Source organism: Thalassophryne amazonica, chromosome 3 (genome assembly GCF_902500255.1).
Source record: "Thalassophryne amazonica chromosome 3, fThaAma1.1, whole genome shotgun sequence".
Lineage (NCBI taxonomy): Eukaryota > Metazoa > Chordata > Actinopteri > Batrachoidiformes > Batrachoididae > Thalassophryne > Thalassophryne amazonica.
The window spans coordinates 67067830-67090983 of NC_047105.1; the positions used below are offsets into that span (position 1 = coordinate 67067830).

General features: G+C 40.2%; 1 protein-coding gene and 1 long non-coding RNA gene across 2 annotated transcripts in view; one reads left to right on the forward strand and one right to left on the reverse strand.

Moving 5' to 3' along the window:
* tex264a (testis expressed 264, ER-phagy receptor a) overlaps nt 1-23154 on the reverse strand; it is a 314175-nt gene that overhangs the window by 5735 nt on the left and 285286 nt on the right. Inside the window, exon 3 of the mRNA XM_034166620.1 lies at nt 18491-18662. Coding sequence (XP_034022511.1) covers nt 18491-18662 — 172 coding nt within the window. The remainder of the gene's footprint in view (nt 1-18490; nt 18663-23154) is intronic.
* Nucleotides 4433-20715, forward strand: LOC117506945. Its single transcript, XR_004559583.1, has 3 exons — nt 4433-4445; nt 13725-13739; nt 20622-20715. It is a non-coding gene; the product is annotated as an uncharacterized LOC117506945 (long non-coding RNA).

Genomic DNA, 23154 nt, shown 5'->3' on the forward strand with positions numbered 1-23154 from the left:
CTCACTCAAAGCCTGCCCACAGGCGAATGACGCAACCGACAGGCGTGGAAAAACTCACGCATGCGCACGAAGGTTCAAGCTTGGCTGACGTAAAAACATGAATCAAATCCATATAGTTTTTGAAAAAATTAAAAGGTACGATACTTTTCTAACAGACCTCGTATTTTCCATTCGGGAAGTATAATATTTGTTTCACAGTTTGAGCTGATATTTGGTTAGATGCTAGGTTCACAAAGTACATATAGACAAATATGTCTATTAATAGATTAAGTGTTTTAACACAGGGAAAAAGGTATTGGTTTGATATAGGTATTGGCAGACACTGAAGGTTCCAGTATTAGTATAGCACAGGACATGAAAAAGTGGTATTGTGCCATCCATACAACCCCAATTCCAATGAAGTTGGGACATTGTGTAAAATGTAAATAAAAACAGAATACAATGATTTGCAAATCCTCTTCAACCTATATTCAATTGAATACACCACAAAAAGAAGATATTTAATGTTCAAACTGATAAACTTTATTGTTTTGTGCAAATATTTGCTCATTTTCAAATGGATGCCTGCAACATGTTTCAAAAAAGCTGGGACAGTGGTATGTTTACCACTGTGTTACATCACCTTTCCTTCTAACAACACTCAATAAGCGTTTGGGAACTGAGGAAACTAATTGTTGAAGCTTTGTAGGTGGAATTCTTTCCCATTCTTGCTTGATGTACGACTTCAGTTGTTCAACAGTCCAGGGTCTCTGTTGTTGTATTTTGCGCTTCATAATGCAGCACACATTTTCAATGGGTGACAGGTCTGGACTGCAGGCATGCCAGTCTAGTACCCGCACTCTTTTACTACGAAGCCACACTGTTGTAACACATGTAGAATGTGGTTTAGCATTGTCTTGCTGAAATATGCAGGGACGTCCCTGAAAAAGACGTTGCTTGGATGGCAGCATGTGTTGCTCCAAAACCTGGATGTACCTTTCAGCATTGATGGTGCCATCATAGATGTGTAAGTTGCCCATGCCATGGGCACTAACACACCCCATACCATCACAGATGCTACCTTTTGAACTTTGCGCTGGTAACAATCTGGATGGTCTTTTTCCTCTTTTGTCCAGAGAACACGACGTGCATGATTTCTGCTACGGCCCGGCTCAAAAGCCGCAACAAAAATTGAGGCACACACGGAAGCACAGATCTTTTTAACCCTTTGTAGGGTATTTATTATAAAAAGTAAAAGAAAAGAAAAAGAAAGGAAGGTGTAGCAGAATAAGCCAGAGGACCAAGCCAGGACCAAGCGCACGCGGCCGCTCCCCATGCTGTGATCCGGAGGAGGAAGAGCACGTGGGAGAGAACAGAACTCCCCCTTTTATAGCACCCAGGACAGGAAACAGGACCAACGCCTCCCGGTGGCCGAGACCTCAGGACACACAACACACACATTAAGACAGCAGCACAACAAACACATTAGGACGGCCGCAAAGCGCCATCACAATTTCCAAAAACAATTTGAAATGTGGACCCATCAGACCACAGCACACTTTTCCACTTTGCGTCTGTCCATTTCAAATGAGCTCGGGTCCAGAAAAGGCGGCGGCGTTTCTGGATGTTGTTGATGTATGGCTTTCGCTTTGCATGGTAGAGTTTTAACTTGCACTTGTAGATGAGCGACAGACTGTGTTACTGACAATGGTTTTCTGAAGTGTTCCTGAGCCCACACGGTGAGATCCTTTACACAATGATAGTTTTTAATGCAGTGCCACCTGAGGGATCAAAGGTCACGGGCATTCAATGTTGGTTTTCAGCCTTGCTGCTTACGTGTAGGAAGTTCTCCAGATTCTCTGAATTTTCTGATTATATTATGGACTGTAGATGATGGAATCCCTAAATTCCTTGCAACTGAACATTGAGAAACATTCTTCTTAAACTGTTGGACTATATTTTCACACAGTTGTTCACAAAGTGGTGATGCTCGCCCATCTTTGCTTGTGAATGGCTGAGCCTTTTGGGGGATGCTTCTTTTATACCCAATCATGACACTCACTAGGGCTGCCACAAACTACTATTTTGATAGTCGACTAGTCAACAATTTTTTTTAGTCGACTAGTCAGATCATACATAATTTCCTAAATTAAAGGCCTGCAGCATTTTCTGAGAAATGTCAGGGGATGAAAACATGAACATTACCAAATCAGTGACTATTTCTTAGACTTCATTTACATCAATCATTCAGAAATACAAACCGTGTGGTACTTTATGGTAAATCTGTGTCAGGTAGGCAGTTCTCAAAAACTAAATGTCCATGCTGGAAGAAGACGAGTGAGGGAAGCCACCAAGACACAACTCTGGAAGAACTTTTGGCTTCTGTGAGTGGAGAAACTGGGAATAGTGGAACATTTTTATTTTTATCTTCATTTTACATATAGTCCCAACTTTTTCTGATTTGTGGTTGTTTCTGTTGTATTTCTGAAATTACAGAATTGCTATAAAGAAAAGTGGGAACATTTTATTGTGTTTTGAAACTTTGTGGAGCAAATGCAAACACCAAACTCTTATGAACAAGGAAAAAATACACAGACATGTGCAGGCAAACTTTGATATAAACTGAACGATGCAGGCTGATTTGACTCCCCATATTTTTTGTATAAATAAATCAGAATAAGAGGCAACTCACTTTGAAATAAATAAAACACAGCTGCAGCTTAATAACTTTGAAAAATAACAAAAATCAGCATCTTGTATTTTTATTCTGACTCCAGTTCATTTTAGTGTGATGACGTCATCCATTTTTTTCTCCTCATCATTCACGTTTTATGCTTGAACACTACATTAAGCTCAAGATTGAACAAATACATACCTTTGGAAAATAACAGCTGTTAAAGTTCGGAGTTCTCACCTGCTTTTGTGATCTGTGCCTCTGAACATCACTGCACAGCTTCTTCACAGCAGGGTTTTTTTTTTTAAACCTGTGTATGCGTAATTTTGCTCAGTTCATTTATATATTCTAATTTTTAAGGATGTTTTTAAGGATATTTGACCATTTATTTCATCTCATGGTTTCATAAATTCAGTATACGACGTGCACATGGTGTGAACAGGACGGTGCCGTCGGACCCGCACAGGTAGAGAAAGTGGAGAGAGAAGTAAAGGCAGCTCCACGGTTTTGTTTTGTTCTGGCTTCATCATTTAACATGTAACGTCTTGTGCCTCCAGAATCTGCCCCCCCGCTCCCTCCCTCCCTCGCAGTCTGCAGCCAGTTGACTCCGCACGCACACACGCACGCGCACACACACACGCATGCATGCACACACGCACACACACAGACACAGCTCCTTTGGTAAACTGAGCTTTTTAGACGGCTTTGAACAAGACTGCCACTGTTTTAATCGGCTGTCTTTTTGAAAATGTGAATGTCCAAATGACGGCAGGACGGCTCGCTGCCTAAAACTATGACTGAGAGAAAAACAGAGACTTAAATAAAATTAACGACTCATCGACTACTAAATTAGTTATCAACGGGTTCAATTGTCGACGTAGTCATCATGACTGTTTAACTCGTTGTGGCAGCCCTAACAGTCATCTCTTTCCAATTAACTTGTTCACCTGTAGAATGTTCCAAACAGGTGTTCTTTGAGCATTCATCAATTTTCCCAGTCTTTTGTTGCCCCTGTCCCAGCTTTTTTTAAATGTGTTGTAGGCATCCATTTCAAAATGAGCAAATATTTGCACAAAACAATAAAGTTTATCAGTTTGAACATTAAATATCTTGTATTTGTGGTGTATTCAATTGAATATAGGTTGAAGAAGGTTTGAAAATCATTGTATTCTGTTCTTATTTACATTTCATACAATGACCCAACTTCATTGGAATTGGGGTTATGTTCCAGAAGTTGTAAATATCATCATCTGCCAATGTGTATTAAGTATTCTGGATTTAATTTACGTAATGTAAATCCAGTTCCACAACATAATGTTTTATTCCCTCCACACTTTGCTTGTCTTATTTCTATAAGGCCTTCAGGTCTGTGTGTAAAGCAAGACAAAGAGCTTTCCTCAACATGAAATTTAACATGAATAGTCTATCCCAGAGGACATTAAAACACAACTGTGTCCGAGCCGTTTTCCTGCCGTTTTCACACTGCAAATAAATCTCCCCCTCACATCAAAGTGTGCGCACTAAACGTGGCACCAGGGAGCACGAGACAATAAACGCAGAGTGCCCGAGCTCCTCGCCGAGGTCAGTCCTTTCTTTTCATTCAATCGAATTTCAACTTCACTCAGCAATCTAATTATCACATCCAGCATATCTGCTCTTGTCTGCAGCAGAACATAATGCGATGCAGGAAGTCCATTTAGATATTTAGATTATTCATATTATCTATTAATGGATTGCAAAACATCCTGTTGATTACTAAGCAGGCCCAACAAAACCCTGGGAAAAGTCTTCAGTGGAGCATATCTAGTGTCAACGTGATGTGACACTGTGGTATTACTGCAGCACAAATATACTTTACAAAGAAACTTCTCATTTTAACTCTGCAAAATTACAGTCCAAGCCTCATTTAAAATTTTAAGTAGGCTGAATTAGAGAAGAAAAGTTGAATCACTGCAAAATTTACCCCAACTTATTTTTTTCGTGCCCAACTAGTCTACATGAGTTTTGTGGACTTTCAAAAAGCATTTGACCAGGTCCCTTGAAAGGTTCTGTGCGATTTCAAGGTGCAATCAGTTTGGAGGGTGTCCAGCTTGGTGACCTCATTATTACAACTCAACTTTTTGTAGATGATGTTGTTCTGTTGGCGCCATTAGAAGGTGACCCTCGATGCTCACTGGGCAGAGTGTGAAGTCACTGGGATGAGGATCAGCATTTCCAAATCTGAGACACTGGACCTCTAATAGAAAAGGGTGGATCGACCCCTCTGGGTGATTGGAGAGTCCTTTCCCCAAGTGGAGAAGCTTAAGTATGTTCACGAGTGGGGTGTAAGATAAAGTGTGAGATTGACAGACGGGTCTCTGCTGTGTCTGAAGCCCTGTGGATGCTGTACCACACAATTTCATGGTAAATAAACTGATCAATGTTTACAGTAATTAGCTTGATGCCACCTCAAGGAACCTCAACAATAAATCATGAAACTGGTACCCCGGTTGAACCCAATTGTGCCTTCTTTTAGACTAAATTAGTTACTACAGTGGAAACCCAAATAAGTAGAAATAGTTTTTTTTATTGGAGGGTTGTTTTTAAGTGAGGAAGACCCTTGGCTTTAATTTTTTCTAGTAATGCAATGTTTATCAAATGCATTTGGATCAATTTAATGCTACGTTTACACATAACGACGACAAGTCACGAATGCCACAAAGTACACATTCTTGGCCACTGATCACAAATGTGATGATTCGGGGCAGAGGTGTCAGGTATCCTCAGGAACTGCTGCAACCTGTTACCACGCACATGTTGCTGGCAAATTATCAGGAACCATTACACACGATCAAAAATTAATGTTCCACACTGTTCCACACTATTGCGCGAAACAGTACATTGTTACGATCTGTCACGTTGTGAATGAGGTGAATTGTCTCCAAACACACACACCCATATTCATCCATCAGCTGCTGAACAACTGCTGAATGAAATCCACAGCAGAAGAACTTTGACTGCATGCTTAGTTGGGGGCTGTGCCATGGAGTGGCACAGAGAGGAGGGGGAGACAGAGAGAGCCAGATGTGTGGCTCCACACAGCTTCCGTCTCATGCATTTTCCCAAACATCAGGCACAGCAGCAGGTGGAACACCTGCAGGAGCGCGTTGATGAGCATTGGAATGAAACTTTTAGCCGACTTGGCGTCACTGTCCTCCTTCAGCATACTGCAGCAATGAAACTGAATGCGGTGCAGCAGGGTTTAATTGTGCACACATCAGAGAAGAACGCTGTCATGCTCTATTAAGGATCACCACTAATTAAGATGGATCAACACGCTCAGTTGAGACCTCCACTACATGAGGCGAAATGAGGGTGCTGCGTGACATTCATGGAAGATTTCTGACAGCCAAAAACATGCTCCACGAAAATCACGACTATCATGCACCAACATGCACTATTAAGAAACCTATTCAGATGCGTTAAGTCACATTAAGAATGTCAGGAATGTGCCAAGAATGACGTAAATATGACATTCATAACGCATCCTGCCTCTGTATAAACGCAGCATAATAATTAACTTCTTACCTTAGAACTACTTTGAGGCCTTATGGAATACACCAAAAGGATTTAGTTGAATGCACTAACACCCACATAAATAACCTTTAAAGACCAAAGCTTATAGCTTATCAACCATATGACTGTATTTATAGTTTAGCGCTTTAAATCCTCTAGCAGTATCAATTTGGACCTGACATTAATACTTTTCACTTTAGAAAATTCTGTCAGACCACAGTCGTGTGGGCTGGACACTCTGTTGCCTTGTTAATGAGCAAAAAATTAAAAACCTGAGCTAATACTGCTCACCACATTTATTACAATGAAGTCACCCACCAAAAATGCAAAGAAATAATAATAATAAAAAAGAAATGGAAGATTGCATGCTTACTGCAACAAGACCATCTCCAGAAACCTGCACAACTTAATCAATTTAGCTGTGATGGGGCCAACAATCATGACTGTGGGGATGTGGTTTAAGGCCTGCTGAGTGTTCAGATAATCATAATAAACAGTAATCAAAGTGGCAGCATGGTGGCTTAGTGGTTAGCACTGTTGCCTCGCAGCAAGGTCATGTGTTTGATTTCCGCCTGTGGTCTTTCTGTGTGGAGCTTGCATGTTCTCTCAGTGTTTGCATGGGTTCTATCCGGGTGCTCCGGCTTCCTCCCACATCGAAAGACATGCAGGTTAGGTGGATTGCATACTTTAAATTGTCTGTAGTTGTGTGTGCGGGTGTGGATGTGTTTGTTTGTCTATATGTGGCCCTGCGACAGACTCGCATCCTTATCCAAGATCGGGTCATGGGGGCTGGAGCCTATCCCAGCAGTCACAGGGCGTGAGGCAGGGTACACCTTGGACAGGACACCAGTCAATCGTAGGGCCACATATAGATGCACACACACCTATGGACAATTTCAACCACTAAGCTAAAGTGCTGCCATACTCCACAAAATCATCACTTACATTTGACTAATTTCAGCCTAATAACCTTTAATTACACAGGTAATACAAATGAGTAAACAGCCTTAAACCAACATTATGAAAACTACCAAGTTCAAATTTGCTTCTCGGTTTACTAAATCCTTGCATACTTCATTTCTGTCAGGGCTTGTGTTTGTTTTGTTATCCGTTTTTATTTTTCTCTGGTCTATTTGTTATTTTTCTTATTCATTGGTTTTTGTATGTTTATTCTCTTGCTGGATTTTTCTGCTTGGGTCTGTCTCTATCTCTCTTGTCTGTTGCTTGGTTCTTGGTGGTGGGTGTTTCCCTCTCTCTGGCCACGCCCTTGTTCTGGTGTTTTCCATGCACACCTGCTCATCACCTGTTGGTTATATAAGCTCAATGGGTGTGTTAGTCCTTCACCAGATTGTTGTGCCTTGTGCCACATTCCAGCTCTGTACCTGCATTCCATAGTCCCGCCTGCCTCCTTGTGTGTTCCTGACCTCCAGCCTGTTACAATGACCACACCTTAAGCCTGATGATTTTTGTACTGCTGCTTTTCCTGAACTGCCTACTTGTGTACCGACCTCTGCTATCCACCCGAGTAAAGCCTTCTTACAACTAGAGCTGTTTGTTTGAGCCATGCATTTGTGTCCAACAATTCCTGACCATACAGCCTGATAAATTCTAGAAAGTAAATACTACAAATGGGTCAGATATATCCACTGTGATTTCAGTTAATGAAGGAATTATTCATCATTAGTATGAATGGTAGAAAACGTAAGCCTACAAGCCTGTTTTACACTGAGCCAGTTTGTGTCATCCAAAACTCTTTTGTACATGGAGTTGCTGCGATCACCAGATTATCAAAGGCAAACACCCTGATTAATGGCAATTGGTTTAAACTGATGTGCATCACAGTTGACCTGTCATGAACATAAGGAAACACATTATTTGTCTTGTGCAAAATGACGTATCTGTGCAATCTGCTTGAATACATGCAAGTTAAAAGAATTGGAAACTTTAAAGTTTTCTGTCTATATGTGGCCCTGCGATAGCCTGGCTTCCTGTCCAGGGTGTACCCTGCCTCTCACCCTGTGACTGCTGGAATAGGCTCCAGCATCCCCGTGACCCTTAATTGGAGTAATCTGCTATTGAAAATTAATTAATTAAAGAAAATGAAGGGACTATGACATGGGAAATGACTATGGATGAATATAAGTTTGGACATTTTGTGGCCGAGGGGTTATATAATTGATCTTTAACTCTGTTCTCAACACCACACTCCATAGGAAGGCTGGCAGCTAGTATGGCTAGATAAATGGATGGGACATAACTATAAATTACTCTAAATTGACCGTAGGTGTGAGGAGGGACTGAGTTCGTCTGTCTGTATGTGTGGACCCTACAACAGACTGACAGTCTGTCCAGCATGTACCTGCCTTGGGCAGCCATGCAGCTCTGTGTACACCTGATCCTGTCAAATCTCAGAAGTGAAGCAGGGTGGATCCTGATTACTGCCTGGCTGGGAGGCTGCTTGGCAAGATCGGGGGCTGTGTGTATTTGTCCATGTGCAAATGGACTTGTGCCATGAAGGGCATCCATTACAAAACTTGTGCCAAATCCCAATGCAGATCCATACTCAAACTGCTGTAGATACCCAGAGAAACTAGAAGCAACCAAAGCACAAGTAAGCATGGTAATCCTGCGCCACTAAGTTATGGACGATATTTTAATAATTCTATGTACTGTATATTAATACATTTTGGGAGCAATTTGTCATCCATAGGTAACAGAAGTCCAAAACCAGCTATGTCAGGCCTAAATTATGTTGACATTAGGATAGTTGCTGTGAGCACATTCATACAACCCCAAACCAGAACAAGGTGTGACGGTAAATGCAAATAAAAAAATCCCCACAGTGACTCATACATTTACTCTGACTTCTATTTCACTGCGGAAAGCATGAACCAAAGATATTTCAGGTTTTATGTGATCCACTTTATTTCATTTGTTAATTTTTTTTATAATTTCTGTGCATGCCCCTACATTAATCCAGCCCTGTTTCTGGTTATTGATCAGTAAGTTACTGCAGTCACAGCTTGGACATAGCTTCTTAGTATTCTCAGAAACTCTGAACTCTGAAGTGGTCAGAAGAATGGATTTACACAGTTTTGTGTGTTTAATAATCAAACATGTATGTTAACCAATTGCGAAAATGACTTTATGCATGCACATGCATGCGTCTGTGTGTGCAGCCCATGAAAGAGCTAGACAATCCTGCACAGAAGCTCCCAAAACGTACATAGGTTTCCAGCAGCTGATGGAGGAGAAAATGGCATTTTAATCTCATTGTGCACTGCACACAGACTACACACTATTTCAGTCTTAACCTTTCAAAATTATTTCATCACACAAGCTTGAGTGTGACGTGATTAAACGTGCTACATGGGTTATTATGATTATGATGATGTTCATTCATTTGGCTATTTTGGTGCCCCTTCCAGCACTCAGCACCCTACGTGCAGTTCATGATGCAAGTGATGGCAGCAGCAGCTCTGTATATGTCTTCTGGCAAACTGTAGCATAAATGTCACATTACTTTTCTGTGTCACTCCACCATGAAGCCCAATAACTGGTAATGCAACAAACAAAAACTGCGCTATGCTCAGTTTCTCACATTACAGTCACAGAAACTTGTTACTCCTTTAGAGCTGTCATGGCCGTCTTGATGGCTTCCTTCCATCGACTCATTCTTGCATGATTGCTCAGTTTTTGAGACTCGCCTGTTGCAGAGAGACTTGTCAAACAATGCTATTTTGTGTGTACTTTTTTAAATGACTGATGTAACTGAAATCTAAGACAAATGAATTTACTTGGACACAATTGGTTCATGTGTTCACTGGGGGGGGGGGGGTTAGAGTGTGTCACTGTCCAAATGCTTATGGACCTTATGGTATATCTGTGTTTCACTCCAAAATAAAAATCTACCATTACCCACCCTTGAAACACAAATACATTGTGTTTGTTCAAAGACCAAACAGAGCCGTCCGTTCCTTCTTAGCTTTCTTATGAACAGAAAGGCTCTCAGTGTGAAATGTTCCAAAAGGAGTAAAATAACACTCATTTCTGTAAATGGCTTCCAAAACGCACAGCATGCCAAGTGTTTGTTGCACATAATCTGGCTGTTTTTATTTTGATAATTATGGCCTACAGCTCAAAAACAAAAAATAAGGGAAAAAAAATTGTCTCAAAATATCAGAATATTTCATTTGAACATTGAATAACTAATACTCACTGCTTATGGAGTACAAATACTATGAGTCTCTCAGTCTGGTTCTGCACACACAATGTCATGGGGAAAACTCATGCCTGACAGTTGTCCTGAAGACATTCAGGAACACCCTCCACAAGGAGGAAAAGCCACAGAAGGTCATTTCTGTAAGGGCTGGCTGTGCGCAGAGTGCTGAATCAAAGCACATTCATGGAAAGTTGACGAGAAAGGACAAGTGTGGTGGGAAAACAAGCACAAGAAACAGGGATGAACACAACCTTGAGACAAATGTCAAGCAGAGCCAATTGAAGAACTTGGTGGTGCTTCACAAGGAGTGGAGTCAGGCTAGAGTCAGTGCATCAAAATCCACCACGCACAGATGTGTCCAGGAAATGGGCTACAAGTGTTACATTTATAGTGTCAAGACACTCCTGAACCAAGGACAATGTCAGATACATCCTATGCTAAGGAGAAAAACTGGATTGTTGCTCTGTGCATTTCATTTGGAAATGGAGCACCCAAAGTCTGGAGTAAGAGTGGAGAGGAATCCAAGTTGCATGAAGTCCTGTGTGAAGTTGGCACAGTCAGTGATGATTTGGAGTGATATGTCATCTCCATCTGTTACACTGTGCTTTATCAAGTCCAAAATCAACACAGTCATCTACCATGTGACTTTAGAGAACTTCATGCTTCCATCTGCTGACAAGCATTATGAAGATGATAATTTACTTTTCCAGCAGGGCTTTGCACCTGCCCACGATGCCAAACTATTCATAACTGCTCATGGTAGTATTGTAGTTGATTGGCCAGCCAACTGGTATGGCGTGAGCGTCACCAATTCCAGGAGTACAGATGCGGTGAAGGCCACTATCAAAGCAACCTGGGCTTCCATAACACCTCAGCAGTGCCACACGCTGATCGCCTCCATGCCATGATGCAGTGATGCAGTAATTCTTTCAAAACGTGCCACAACCAAGTACCAAGTGCCTCAATGAACTTATATTTCACAAGTTTGACAAATGTGCGTTATAAATTGTTTTTATGGATGGAGCCAACAACATATTCAAATATTTTTGAGCCGTAGACCGTAATCAGCAAAATTAAAGTAAAAAAAAATACTTAAAACATTTTAGTTTGTATGTAATGAGTCTGGAATATATAAAACTGTCACTTTCTGAAATAACTGGCAAAAAATATCGGACTTTTTCATGATATGCTTTTGTTTAGATTTCACCTTTATAGCAGAGACTTTTTTGTGTTCGAATGCATGAACAAACGTACAACACAGAGCCTGTAAAGTTATTTATGTCATCATAATTTTCGTGTTACTTCTTCAGAGAGACGTGCACAAATATGACAGGTTTGCCATTGCTGTAAATGTACATGAAAGGCCTCACATCCAACAAGTACATGATGTTACTATGAGAAGATTTACTTGGGATATAATTAACTGTGATGACATTTTCTGACATGTTATACCTGTATTGATTAACCGTGAAAATAATAAATTTATGCTGATGTAAAGAGATATTTCTGTATTCCACAACAAGATAAATCATTCAGTCTGGATCACTCACTCACTCATCTTCAACCGCTTATCCAAGATCGGGTCGTGGGGGGCTGGGTCCTAACCCATCAGTCATAGAGGGTGAGGCGGGGTACACTCCGGACAGGACATCAGTTTGTCGCAGAGCCACGTATGGACAGACAAACACACAAAACACAGTCACAACCGCACACACACCTAAGAACAATTTAAAACTTACAATCTACCCACCCAACCTGCATGTCTTTGGATGTGGAAGGAAGCCGGAGCACCCGGAGAGAACTCGCAAACTCCACACAGAAAAGCCACAGGTGGGAATCGATCTCATGATCCCATGACCCCATGACCTTCTCGCTGTGAGGCAACAGTGCTAACCACTAATCCACTGTGCTGCCCAAATCTGGATCATTTCATGCAATTCATATTCTTCTTTTAGAATTAGCCATATCACAGGAAAAAGAAGAAGTAAGTCCTATACAAGCCCTCATCTCCGTACTCTGTAACATGATGCTGAATGAGAGTCTCTAACTGCCCCTGGATGAGGCACCAGTCTGACACAGGTTGCTTCCCCATCCAAAACCAGTACCCATTCTTACAGCTGGGTGGACTGAGACAATGGAAATTAAGTGTCTTGTCCAAGTCCACAGACAGGTAGCATGAGCAAGATTCAAACCCAGGTCTAAATGACAGCAAACCAGCTCCTTATCCACTGAGAACTGTGTGGGCAGATACTGCAGTTACAGAGAAACATATTATCAATCGTACAATAATTAACAAAAATGTGAAAAATTTTTCCTGCTGTCAGGGCATGAGTTGATCTGCCGCGGGGTTTTGATTAGTTTTTATCTGATTGGTTGTTTTCGTTTCTTTTAATTATGTTTTTGGTTGACTTTTTCCTTGTGTTGGGTTTTCTGGCTCTCTGGGATGTGGGTGTGTCTCTCTCTCTTTATCTCTTTCTCGCCCTGAACACGCCCTCTTTCTGGTGCCTTCTGCGCACACCTGTCTCTTTGCCACTCATTATCTGAAGATATATATATTGCTCATGTTGCTCTGCTTCTTCGCCAGATTGATGCGCCCTGTGCCTTCATTCCTACCTCTGATTCCTGTGTCCACTGTCCTGCCTGCTTTTGCGAATTACCGACCTCCAGCCTGTTCTCTCCAACCTTGTTTAAGCCTGATGTCTATGGTACTTTTGCTGTGTTTTTTGGACTGCCTCTCCGTGTACCTACCTGTGCTCTTCAACTCACTAAAGTTTGGCTCAAACCCTAACTGCCTACCTGAGTCTCTCATTTGTCTCCAGACAAAACCCCCTGTCACCTGCCTCTCAAAGGTAAATACTCATTTAAGACATTTCACAATCTGAATTCAGAACTAACAGATCTTGGAGGAGGAATAAGCCACAACTTTAACAATAACAATTTAGTAAAAATCTCTTTACTGAAATTGCAAAAGTGGAAATTACAGACACCGTGATGATCATCACCTTTTTTATGGCTGTGACAAATTAATGAAAACAAAAAAATAAGACATTTCATGTCTGACTTTGCACATTTTTCTACTGGCAGAAGAAAAACAATACCAGAATGATTGGGATTCTAAAACATTCTTAACTTAATTATGTTTGAATTGCAGTACTGAAGTGTTTTCCAGCGCTTCACTCCCTCCTCATTACCTTTCTTATTTGCCATAAAAGCAAACAATAACCAAAACTTCATCTCAGTCTTTGGATGCTAACAAAGTAATTTAAAGCTGTCAACAGTTCAAGCTCAGGTCAGACAATCACCCTGTCTGTCAGGACAACAGACGCAACACAGCCACAGAATCTCTCCCTGAAACCGCAGGTTTAAAGTTCTGTTTTTGTGGAGGTTGCAGGACGAAAAAAAACAAAACAAACAAACAAACAAAAAAACAATACTGTCATGGATTCAACATACAGGTCCTGTTTGTTTGAAAGACCAAAAGCAGTGGGGGAACATATCTGCACTTGAAGGCACACATTCACAATGACAGAGCAATTACAGGGTGTCAGACATCACGTGTCCACGGTGCTGAAGGGCAGAAGCCGAGTCAGCACAGCATTGCACAAAAAAAAAAATTGACACATATTTCCTCTTGCTTTGCTCTAAGGCTTTATCTACTTGCCAGTGCAAACGCAGCGCACAACGCAGTGCAATTGTCACCGCTAATTTCCACATCCTGCATTTGTCATTTTTATGCCCAGCAACATTTTCATCTTCTAAGTCATGACACCACTTGCACTTGTAGGTATGCTGGTCTAAATATTATAAGCGATAAGTGTCACAGCAACATTGGATTTCAAAAAACAACACAATTCCCATATTTATTATTCAAGGGTCTTTCACATTGCACGCTTTATACGCGTCAGGCAATGCCTCCCAACGCGTCATGACGTGAGATGCTTCGCTTCGGAAGAAGCAAGGGGGGTGGAGATTGCTACGTCACACTCTGGCTGTTTCCACAACCTGAAAAAAGTTGAGCAATCGCCATCTTTGATTTTGGATCGGCTGAACCACAAAAAAAAAAAAACAGCAGGATGATTCTCCCGGGGAGAAACTTTTTTCAGCTACTTTTCGGAGTGACGCTGACCGAGGGAGGATTGACGACTTGGTGGGATATCGATCGAACCGTGACAGCGGGCTGACCCGCACGGAGAAGCCAGGGTTCAGGCATCATCCCTTGGCAGAGCAAAGCAGGCAGCTGGGGTGATTGAGCAGACTCACTCAGTCTGAAATTTCCCACTTTTTTGGATATATGCGAACTCCCAGTTTGACCAACAGAGTTTAGTTCTGCAGCTTTATCGAGGTGAGAATAATATAAAAATAAAACGTGAAGTTTACTGCACTGCTGTGAAGGTTTAATGATTGGCTAACGTTAGCTTAGCCTAGTCTTTTTTTATTTTTACCAAATAAAGCTACAGCTTTTTTCAGAGACCACAAAAGGTCAACTTTAAATAACTTTTTTTCAGGTGTTTTTTTCCATGTTTTTTCCTTTTTACTTATTTTTTTAGTATGTAAACTGTTTAGTGCTTCTTTATACTTTAAGAAATATTTTTTATTTGTCCCAATCAGGAACATTTGCTGTGCAGACAACCTAAATACAGATGAACACCATGATGTCCAGTCGGAAGAAAACATCTCTGCTCTTCAGCAGTTTGACTGTGAGGCAGGAGGATGTGCAGCGTGCCCTATCTAGGACCAAGGTTCGTAAGGCCCCTGGCCCTGATAATGTCCCTCCTCGTGTCCTCAAACTATGCTCGGAGCAATTGGCTCCTGTTCTTACGGATCTTTTTAATATGTCACTCAGGAACTGTACTGTCCCAGAAGGTTTTAAGAAATCTGTCATCATTCCAGTGCCAAAGAAAACACCTGTGACATGTTTGAATGATTATAGACCGGTGGCACTCACTTCTGTTTTAATGAAATGCTTTGAACGTCTGGTGCTGGATTTTATTAAAGGCCAGATCCCAGTGTCTGTGGATCCACTCCAGTTTGCATACAGACAGAACAGGAGCGCTGAGGACGCAATCACCTTTGCCTTGAACTGTATTTATAGCCACCTGGACTCTAGTAATACTTATGCTAGAATGTTGTTCATTGATTACAGTTAGGCTTTTAACTCTCCATCCAGACTTGTTCAAAAACTTAAGACTCTTGGTTTGGGTGATGCCATTTGTAAGTGGATTTTTAGTTTTTTAACCAACAGATCTCAGAGAGTGAAAATGAATGGCCGTCTTTCTGATGAAATGTTTGTGAGCACTGGTTCCCCTCAAGGATGTATCCTTAGTCCCATCCTTTATACACTGTACACTCATGACTGTGTGGCTTCCCATGACAGTAATCACATAGTTAAATACGCTGATGACACAACTATCATTGGGTTGATCAGTGCAAATGATGATTCTTGCTACAGAGCAGAGGTACAGAAAGTTGTGGATTAGAGCAAAGAGAATAATCTGCTCCTGAACACTTCTAAAACTTGTGAACTTGTTGTTGACTTCGGTCGAAATAACAGCCATTCACCTCTTGTTATTGAGGACTCTAAAGTTGAAATTGTGGAAGAATGTAAATTTCTTGGGCTGACATTGTCTAATGATCGCAGCTGGAACAAAAACACCACAAATATTGTTAAAAAGGCTCGTCAGCATCTCTTCTTCTTGCGGAAACTTAGAGAATTCACCATGAACTCTAAAATCCTTGTGAATTTTTATCGGTGCATTAATGAAAATCTTCTTGCTAGCTCCATCACTGTCTGGTTTGGAAACATTACTGCCAAAGACAAGAGAGCGCTATATAAGGTGGTCTGCTTGGCCAAAAAAACTGTGAACTGTGACCTGCCTGTGCTGGAGGCTCTGTACAAAAGTAGACTCTTAAACCGAGCTTTTGAGATCATAAATGATCCTTCTAGCCACCCTGGAAGAGACACGTTCGAGCTTCTTCCCTCTGGAAGAAGGTACCGCTCTATTAGGTGTAAGACCTCTCGTTATGCAAGGAGCTTCTTCCCACAAGCTGTGATCAGCCTGAACAGTGCACTTTAAGCCTGACTACAGCACCTTATCTTATTTATTTATCTGATCTTAACTTTTAATTTGATCTCTGTACTTCGTATTTCACAGTGTCAATGTGTCTTTATGTGATTATTTGTTCCATGTCTGTCTAATGTTGTTTTCTTTGTGTGTGATGCACTGAGCTTTTTGCACAATCATTTCCTATGTGGTTTTTTAACTACAAATGGCAAATAAACTAATCTTGAATCTGGTCCAGAGAATCCAGCATAACATCACCTGCTTCTAAATAAAAGGCTCTTTAAACAGCAACTATTTTATTATTTTTTAAAAAGCTGTTTCATTTTATATTTTAACAATAATTGAATGAATCATTAAAAATGTCCACGAAATCAAAGTCAAAAGACATTAGCAGGTAGAAGCTCCTCCTTTATTGTGCACAATTTTAAAACATTCACAATCACTAGTCAAATTTATATTTTAGAAATGACTGTCCTGATCACAACATTAAAGGCAATTACATATTTTGATGTAATTACAAGTTGAAATGACTCAATTAAAAAAAAAAAAATCTTCATGAGGTTTATGTCACAGAAATCCTACTTTACAATCTCACTGCAGTCATTGTTAAATTATCTCCTGTTGCATTTATAATAAACATTTGTATTTATTTACAGCATCTGTTTTTCTGGTTGAAATGAGACATGAATAATCTACCAGACTTAAAAAAATTTACAAATTTTCGTGCTATTTTATTTGTCTAAAAATAAATGTCCAAGGTTTCTTATGTTAAACAAGAAATGATCTAATCTGAAATAACAGGTGGTTTTAATTTACAGATGAAGAAAGGTTTCTAAAGAACCTTTTATTTATTTATTGCTATTTTAATTACAAGTGTTCTAAACTTTTATTTATTTATTTATTTTTTTACAGTAATCAGAAATTTTGAGGTAAAAAAAACATTTCGAAGGATTTTTGTTCAGAAAACTCTATAAATGAGCAGTCCTGTGACACGTTTCTGTTTTGTAGAGATCAGTGGTTTCTGCCACTAGTCTTCCATGTTTTGGCCCTATTGGACAGCGTGAAGCTACGTCACAGCTCAGAGAGGCGAAAGTTGGATTGGGTTGAACTTTGACCGCGTCAGCCTGTCAACAAGCTGCAATGCGCACTCCGGTCAGAAGCGTCACTTTAGCTCGGCTTTTGACGCTTCTGATGCCTCTAAAAAGCAATGTGTTTCATTGAAAATAATGCTTTTTAGACCAATTCGTGACGCCTCTGATGCTTCCAAAGCATGTGGTGTGAAAGGCCCTTAAGACCTGCACATGTGTCACCATGACTCATAGAATAAAAGTTCTCCTGAGAGGACAAAACATAATATTTAAGTAACATCACTCAATGAAAACGCTGTCATTTTGCTGTTGTGTTTTGTTGACATTCTGAAATGCACTTAAATTTTCAAAAACCTGCCTAATGACATGCACATTTAGCATGCAGCATGTGCAAAGTCAGGTTGCACAGGGAAGCAATGCTGTTCCTGGAACCCCATTATCGCCCACACACCATTATATACTGTTAAATGTACAAAGAAAGAATACTGAAAAACAACAATTAAACCAAATAAAAGTTAAAACCTCATGTAAAAATACTGAAGCAACCTGACTGGTTAACTACTGTATATTGGGACTACAACTCGTCAATGTCTAATAAACACAACCTGTTGGTGCACAGCCCTCTGGTATGCACTGCTGTTTCCTCCTGCTTTAAAAGACAAGGTGGTCTGAAACAAACCCAAATAGATTTGTGTCCTCTGCTCAATGTTTTTTTTTTGCTACCCATCAAGACAGAGGCCCTTGTTTCAGGGGGGTGAGCAGAAACCTGTGGGGTTAGAGCAAATCACTTGGTAGAACTGGAAAAAAAAAATCAACTGCCAGGAGATGAATCTTTTGCCTTATGCTGTAAATTATTTCCCGAAGAGAGCTCCACAGTAATATCACCTCTGGAAATGAATGAAATATTCACCTGTGATATCAGTTCCCCTGTCTTCATCAGAATCGTCTTCTTTCACATCCGTATTCACCTCCTCCCTCAGCTCTGGAACAAAGAAATCGGTCTGACGAGACAGTGGGACCATATAGTTGATGACCTCCGCGTTACAGATCTCAATGGTTGGGAACGCACACAGCTTCCTATCCTGCAAATAGACAGAAGAAAAAGGCAAAGTGGAACATCAGATGTATGAAATGAAGCAGCATCAGACAGCGGATTTAGATGTGCTGTTTAATAGTGCACATGAAAACCTGAATGAAAGGAAGTCCTCATATAACAACTGACGTTTGCGCAACACCATCAACTTTATATTTGCTTGAAATTATGAAAGATTAACCATTGATTATTACGTTTTGCTGAGAGTGCTGAAAGAGGCAGAACATTACAAACTGTGACCCACTTTCCTCTTTGAGATGGACCGGACCAGGCAGAATGTTTGGTGTGAAATTGAACTCAGATGGACCCAGGCTGCCTAGTGGAGGGTGTTAAACTACACAAACCAACAGGATTTAACAGCATCATTCTAACCACTTTCTAAAAAAAAAAAAGAAAACCCCTCAACAATGACTCGCTACTTTAACTCCACAGCACCACCATTACTCTACAAACTACATTTTGATGTACAAATCCAATATCAATTTGGCTCATCATCACGGGAAAACCCTGCTCTAGTAAGCTTTAGATGCCTAGATTACGGGTACACAACAGATGAAAGATAAGCCAGGGCACAAATATTCATGTAAGAAAATATATTAATTGACAAAACACTTAAAAGGGCACACCAAGCTTTAAAAGCCCATTAATTCAAATAATCATGCTCAAGTTAAGATTTCAATAGATTGTCTGGTTTCATAGAAAAACCGGATGCCATGTAATTTCCTACTTCTAATGGCCATTGGTCCAGTGAACCATACATACTCATATAAATCAGTTAACATCATCAGTGGCTACATGTGCCATTTGTCATTTTGATAACACACACACACACACACACACACACGAATAAAACATAATTATTCTAAATGTTTTTGATCCAAGTTGTGCTCTGGCTTGTACACTGTACTTGTACATAGTGAAATTACAAAGAATACATATTTATATTTGAGGACTACAGCTTAAATAAATTCTATTCTTTCCAAGACTGACGCAGAGATATTGCATCATGCTTTTGTTTCTTGAAGAACTGATTGCTGTAATGTCTTCTTTTTCTCACTTGCCCACACTAGTATTTGATGTCTTCAAGGTTCACAATGCTGTTGCTAGAGTGCTAAGAGAAGAAAATTACCCAATTATGGCTTCACTTCTTTGACTTCGTCTTTCATGTGAAGAGGTCCAATTTTAAGGTTTTATTTTTAATATGACATTCTAAATGGAGTAGACTCTCTGATATGATAGATCTCATCAAGCCTTATGTGCATTCCCATACTCTCCATACTCTCTATGCTCAGAATGCAGGGATACTTTGTGTTTCAAAGGTGAAGAAGAAGTCAGCAGGTCACAGAACTTTCTTTTAGCATGGTAATTTTCTGTGGTCTGGCTTGGGGGGAAAAGATGGTCCAATTCCATGGAGTAACTTAAATCCAGACTGAAAAGCATCAGTTTTCTTTAACTTATTAACTGACTATCGTGCATCATTGGCTTCTCTCTCACTTTACCCATAGGGAAGGAAACAGTCTCATCAAGCTACGATTTTGGGCGGCATTTCTAGACTATAGGACTCTTCTGCCAATGAAAAAGTTAAATAGATGCTAATTAGCTATAAACAGATGTTTCTTCTTACTAATTTACTGTGATCTGTCTCCTGGCTTGTTGTCTGGACAAATCTTCTGAGGGGAAGCCAGTGTAGCGGCTCCTCTGTGTTGTCTCCTCTCACTAGTTCCCCTCGGGACATGAACTCACGTAGAAGCTCTGAGCAGTCAGTCAGAGTATCTTTTGGCTGTCGGGGGAGTGAGGCCTATAAGTGAGTTCCATTAGCAATTGAGCATGCCCAGAAATAGTGGCCACGAAAAGGACACTGAGCTCATTTGTGGTCACAAGTATGGCTGGCCACCTGTCCAAGAATTGGCAATACTGCAAAATGCAATTAAAAACCTTCAACACGCAGCCCAAAAGATGTACCAGGAGCACAAACATTGGGCCCTTTTGAAGTAAAGACAGTGGCTAACCTTAAAAGATGGCTCCAGTGCCAAAGTGCCTCTGTAAAACTTTAATTTCCAAGTACAAAACAACATATTGCTACTACTTTCAATACTCGTATTGTAGGAAAAGTATACATTTACTGAAAGCTGACATTGTGAAAAATATAATATTGTTGCAATCAATGGTCTATCATGAAAATTGGCAAAGTTATTGACTTGTACACAATTGTGTACAACTTGTACACAACTGCAGACTTTCTGCATAGCTTCAGGATATATAATTGTGCATAAACCACAATTGAGGATCTTTTTTTTTACTCCACAGAGGATGTCTCTGTACATTGCTGCATTCATCTTTCCTTCAATCTTGACTAGTCTCCCAGTTCCTGCCCCTGAAAAATATCCCCACAGCATGACACTGCCACCACCATGCTTCACTGTAGGGATGCTACCTGGTTTCCTCCAAACATGACACCTGAAACTGAGGACACAGAGTTCAATGTTTGTCTCATCAGACCAGAGAATGTTGTTTCTCATGCTCTGACAGTCCTTCAGGTGCCTTTTGGCAAACTTCAGGTGAGCTGCCATGTGCCATTTACTAAGGAGCGGATTCCGTATAAATAAGTATTTGAACACCTACCAACCAGCAAGAATTCTGGCTCACACAGACCTGTTAATTTTTCTTTAAGAAGCCCTCTTATTCTGCACTCTTTACCTGTATTAATTGCACCTGTTTGAACACCTGTTTGAACATAGAAGACACTTAAAGAACACATTTTAGTAGAAACATCTTATCAGCTTACTGAAGACAGAGGGCTTTTTAATGGTTTCTTCTGTCTGAGCTGTCTGGAGAAAAATCCAAATTGAGAGACAACTTTGAATGGATCTTTGAAAGATGACATTTAATAGTAAAGTTGATGACTATTTCACTGCAGCTATGTCATCAGCAGTGGTCATTGTGCATCATTCCCAGAAACAACAGCATGATTTTGTGCAAACAAACAAACAAACAAACAAACAAACAAACAAACAGAGTCCCTACTAAAATTATTCTGGAGTTATAGTTTAAGACACATGCAAAAAAGTGATGGAACAGATTATGATCAAAGAAAGAACAAAACTAAACAGTGGACTTTTGCATAGATGACAAACGTTGTCATGCTACATTGGACACTATAGTGCAACGATACGTGGTAAGCATATAAGGGTAAACAGAAAAACGCATAGGCCTGAGGGGAAAAAGATGCAAGTGATACCAAATCAGATGAGCAAAGGAACACTATAACTAATTCTGCCCACCTCTCAAATAGTGGAGTTACTGTAGTTATGTGTTGGTCATCATTACTCAGTGGTATGCACTGCAGCACTACTCCTCTACTTTCTGTAGCTATGGCAATCTCATTTTTGGCAAGTTAAAAACAAGAAGAATAAGAAGAAAGAAAGAAAAGTCACTACCAGCACAGAGATGTGGCATAGCTACTCTCTTCTGATGTCAGATGGGCAAAGAACACAACTGCTCATTCAAGCACAAATTATGAAACTACAAACATTAGCTAATCTTCCAATTGTAAATGTCAATTCTACTGTTTGCCATATTTCAACTATACCACAAGAGCAAATTTAAACAGCAACTATTAAAAAACAAAGAACTCAAAAAGTTTCTTTAAAAAAGTCACAAACTAATTTCCACAAACGTAATGTAGACAATCTCAAACTGTTTATGTCCCTAGGAGTTCTCAGATAAGCAGAAAACATCATATATATGAACTTCAGATTTTAAAGGACCCAGTTTTGCTGACACTATACTAGTGTAGACTCTAACACGAATCTATAAGCTCAGCTACAGAATATTCCATTAAAAACCACATTAGCATTCATGTGTCTACATTTGCATTAGTGTGTGTAGAAAGCAGAGTTTATAAATATACATTATCCTTGCATAATTTTGCTTTATGCTTTCATACAGTAGTCAGAAGGTTCCAGAGGGGTTGGCTTCCAACTGGGTCTGGCTGAACACTTCAGAGGCAAAGCTCATTGTGATCGACTGCAAAATGACTGTTGAACATTTTAGGATGAGACACTGCGCTGGGTACAAGACTAAAAGGAGGACAAACGAAAGCAAAATCAGAAGTGAAATTTTTTTGAGTTTGTTTATACCCCAAATAGTTTCAGTCAACTTTGTCAGGATTGTGCACATGGTGGATTGAGGTTGTGGGTAAAGACAATCAATGCTTGAGCCATATACAGTACCAGCCAAAAGTATGGACACACTTTCCCATTCAACTGAATGGGAAAGTGTGGTACTGTATTTACACTCAACAAAAATATAAACGCAACACTTTTGGTTTTGCTCTCATTTTGTATGAGATGAACTCAAAGATCTAAAACTTTTTCCACATACACAATATCACCATTTTCCTCAAATATTGTTCACAAACCAGTCTAAATCTGTGATAGTGAGCACTTCTCCTTTGCTGAGATAATCCATCCCACTTCACA